Source organism: Pygoscelis adeliae, unplaced genomic scaffold (genome assembly GCF_000699105.1).
Source record: "Pygoscelis adeliae isolate BGI_AS28 unplaced genomic scaffold, ASM69910v1 Scaffold150, whole genome shotgun sequence".
Taxonomy (NCBI): Eukaryota; Metazoa; Chordata; class Aves; order Sphenisciformes; family Spheniscidae; genus Pygoscelis; species Pygoscelis adeliae.
This window is the reverse complement of record NW_008823872.1, coordinates 1180508-1184204: the sequence shown is the minus strand read 5'-3', so window position 1 is coordinate 1184204 and position 3697 is coordinate 1180508. Positions and strand designations below refer to the sequence as shown.

General features: G+C 49.3%; 1 protein-coding gene across 2 annotated transcripts; it reads right to left on the bottom strand.

The window, feature by feature from the left end:
* Positions 1 to 662: 662 nt before the first annotated feature.
* On the bottom strand, positions 663 to 3562 carry PPP6C (protein phosphatase 6, catalytic subunit). Of its 2 annotated transcripts, none has more exons than XM_009334374.1 (4): positions 3352 to 3562; positions 2149 to 2228; positions 1791 to 2000; positions 663 to 994 (listed from the first exon to the last, which is right to left on the bottom strand). In XM_009334374.1, exons 1-4 carry the CDS (start codon positions 3560 to 3562, stop codon positions 746 to 748), a joined length of 750 nt encoding a protein of 249 aa, XP_009332649.1. In that variant the 3' UTR covers positions 663 to 745. The 2 variants fall into 2 exon arrangements, with proteins under 2 accessions (XP_009332649.1, XP_009332656.1); XM_009334381.1 differs by having other exon boundaries at positions 873 to 994; positions 1753 to 2000.
* Between the last annotated feature and the right edge of the window lie 135 nt (positions 3563 to 3697).

Here is a 3697-nt window from a genome sequence, read left to right as displayed (position 1 = left end):
AACCGCCGCCCCGCCGGAACCGGAACCCGCCCCGCCCGGGAAGGAGGCGGCGGGCAGGGGAGGGGCGGGGCGGGGCGGGGCTTTGCCTCGCGTTAGTCACCCCGCGTCAGGTAGGGCTTTATTAAAAACACAAGGTATCTGAAAAAAATCAGAACAATTATTTTAATGTACAAATCCAACAGCTGTAGCAGGTCTGTGTACTTTTAACGGGAATCCTAAGAAAACAAAACAAAAAAGGGGGGCGGGGGGGGAACAGCCCTTCTGACCGCTTTATTTTTATCCACTGAAACCAAGCGAGGAGGAGGAGGAGGAGGAGGAGGAGGAGGGGCCGGTTCCACGCCGCGGACGCTACACAACACAAGGCACTCACAGTCCCACCGCGCACACTGGGTAGTAACTTTGCTGCTGAAATTCCTTAAAACTTACCAAAGGAGGAGGTGAGTGACGCGCTGGGACCGGGCTGCTCCCCGGGCACCACGACTGGCGAGAGGTTTCGTCTAAACCCAGAAACACGTAAGAACTACATGCAGTAGTATGAATTTCGAGGACGTAGTACAAATACTCTGAAATTAGTGCGGGGGCAGGGGGGGGGAACTTGCTACAGACACCGCAATACACAATAAATTTAGATAATTTAAAAATAAAAAAGGCAAGAGGCAGCATTTCAGCAGCAAAGTGCTCAATAAAAAGTATATTGTAAAGGGGCCGCACAAGGGAAGAGGGAGACAGCAGGCGGGGAGAGGTCTCAGAGGAAATACGGTGTGGTTGTTCTAGGAGGAATTACACGTTCTGAATCTGGAACTGCGCGGAATAACTTTGGTTCTCTTGTATTTACATCTTTAAAGACCATGATTGACGCAATATTTCCACAGCGGTAGCAGTAATTTGGAGCGGACCATACCGTTACCAATTTCTCATCAAACATGAATTTATAGCCCTCGTGAACTAGCTGGTGGGCTCTGCAGATGAGCTTCAAGTTGTTGATGTGAACGAACTGCAAAGGAAAAAAGGAAGGTCAGTTTTCCCTGAGCGGCTGCATGCCACCGCCCACACAGTAGCCCTGGCACACGCACGCCGTGAAGGGGGTCAAAGAGAAGCTTTTTCACCCAATGCACTGAAAAAAATAAAAATCTGAGACCTGAGCAGTGAAAAACACCTATGAAATACAGGTGACAGCTGCGATGCCCAAGTCTCTGCCGTCCGCAAGGCTCCATCCTTCCCGGACGTGCGGCGGAAAGGCCAGAGAGACAACAGGCAACGCCCGGCACGAGCCCGGCACGAGCCCGGCACGAGCCCGGCACGAGCCCGGCACGAGCCCGGCACGAGCCCGGCACTCGCAACGCAGCTGGTTGAGGAGCCTGGGAAGGTCAGCGCGGGTCAGCCCTGAGGAGTCTGCTCACTGCTTTCCAAAGTAACAAAAATTAAGTCAAGAATTGTTAAGAAAAGTGGTACGGTATTTTTTTTCCTCCTAAACCCTTAGAAAAGTATTCCGCGCAAACCCCAGTGATACTAGTTAGTCTCACTGCATTGTACTTTTCAAAAGCAAGATCGGTATCATCGCATCTGGCAGCTGCGTTTATGCTTTTAAGTTCAAAGGGCTCATTTTATCAGGTTGGCCTGGGTGAACCTTCTCCAGCACCACGACTTACTCGCAGTGGTCTTGCAAGGAAGGTTCATCATCTCACAGCGCCCTTGATCCATTCGTCGCTAGGGGTAAATACCAGACTCGTAGTTGAGCAATTCATCTCATACCTGCAGTTATTCTGTGTCGCATACAACAGCATCATTACCTCATTCGTCACCTTCGCGCCGAAGAGCCAGCCTGCTCCTCGCGGGCTGATCGCCCACGTATCGACGTCTTCCGGATCAGACCAGACAAGGTCACAGAAAGCGCCTTTGTGAGGAATTTCTTGATTACGTTCAATGGTTCGAATCTGATCGAGTGTCTTGATGTCTGGAGAGAGACCGCCATGCACACAGAGAATCTGCTCATCTATTAACTGGAGGGAAAAAAAAAGACACGTGCAAAATAGTCAATATTTTAATCCAGCCCAGAACACTACCAGTGTGACCCTTAAAGGTCACTAATTCTAGCAGTCACATTCAGACAATCTACTGGTACTTTTGTAATGTAGTGTTTGCACTTACAGCTGCTATTGTGAGCATGTCAAAGACTTTGGTACAGTATCTCCAAGCGTTAGCATTTCCGTATTTGGTTTGGCACTCATCTGTTAAACAGAGAAGTTTTTTCTTCTTAATGGATCAGAAGGAATTCAGACAGTGAGATCACAGGCAAACACTTACAGCCAGACGTACAATAAAAGCCCTATCGGGAGCACCGGTAAGGGCCGGTGGGAAGCGCTCGGTCCTACCGCTGGCCAGGCCCACCCGCAGGCAGGGACCGAGGTGCCTCCTGGTCTTCACTGATCGAGCAACACGCCCGGCGGCGCAGAGAAAACGCGCAACGCGGCTGACGATGCTTTCGGTGCTTCCCACGGCTGGGAACCGACCCTTGGCCAGACCAGCCGAGCGCTTAGATTTGCAAATTTTATACAGCAGAATTGAGGCAGAAAGCCTGAACTGACCAGGGCTGGTGGAAGATATTCTTGCCACAAATGGGAGTTACAGTGGCTTTGTTTAAAGCTTCACGAACCTGGCAATAAACCTGACGGGCAGGCGTTCCTTAAGCGACCTGTGAACATTTGTACTTGCCCTTGTTGAACATTATCCAAAAGAAAGTAAGTTACAGACATTATTCTTCGTGGCAGGCGTTAGGTATTTCCCAGGATTTCCTCAGCTTTTATCAAAGCCTCACACAACCACAGAGAAGTTTCCAAGCAATTTAAACCCCTCAGTTTTTCAAACAGTTGTTCTGTTGCTTATTTCTTGCCAGTGGCATTTTCCCAGGTGCTCACTGTTGACAATAAACGACTTCCACAGCAGACCCTATTGTGTGGTACCGATTTTTAGTTACACTGAAACCTAAGGGGAATTACAGTAACATCATGGCTTCGCGTAGAACCTTCCACTACAAGATACCGAAGGACATTCTGTATAAATACATGCTCCTTCTCTGTCTCTAAAATTGAATGTGGCACCAAAAAACCCCAGAGACCCCAGATGCTGGAGGAAAGGAGCAGCGAGGTCCGGACTAAAACACGTTCTACTTCACGAACGTGACGATCGCGTTAACAAATGGTAACATTCAAGTTCTGCTGAGCCCGCTTCCCATCCAGTCCCAGGAAAGCCCCAGGTCGTGCTGCGCTCAAAACGGGTTCCCAAAGGGAAAGATGCCGTACCCGTTTATTACACGTTAGCCCCCGTTCAGAAATCGTTTGGATAAAGACTTACCATAAAATCCATACACTTGTGTTATCTGCCTGCTTTCATGATTGCCTCGCAACAGCGTGATACGATCAGGCCACTTAGCTTTTAGTGCAAGAAGGTAAGTGAAAGTCTCAAGACTATAATAACCTCTATCTACAAAGTCACCCTGCAAGTCAAAAAAACATTCGTAAATGGAGAAACAGTCAAACGGAAAAATGCAAAGTGATACAGCCATCCTAAATTTCTCTCAGTGCATAAAGAAAACTAACGCTGAAGGGCAGCCGGGATCCGCTTGGCTCTGAGAGAACACGGTCTTTGGTCGCTCGGAGTTTCAGGTTTGAGCTGGCACGCCGCCGTCACGCCGCCGCAC

Coding starts and splice junctions, on each gene's coding strand:
- PPP6C (XM_009334374.1), bottom strand. CDS start 3,562: ATGGCTGTATCACTTTGCATTTTTCCGTTTGACTGTTTCTCCATTTAC. Junction 2,001..2,148: donor ACATGCTCACAATAGCAGCT/GTAAGTGCAAAC, acceptor TTTTCCCTCCAG/TTAATAGATGAGCAGATTCT. Junction 995..1,790: donor GCGCGAAGGTGACGAATGAG/GTAATGATGCTG, acceptor TTTCCTTTGCAG/TTCGTTCACATCAACAACTT.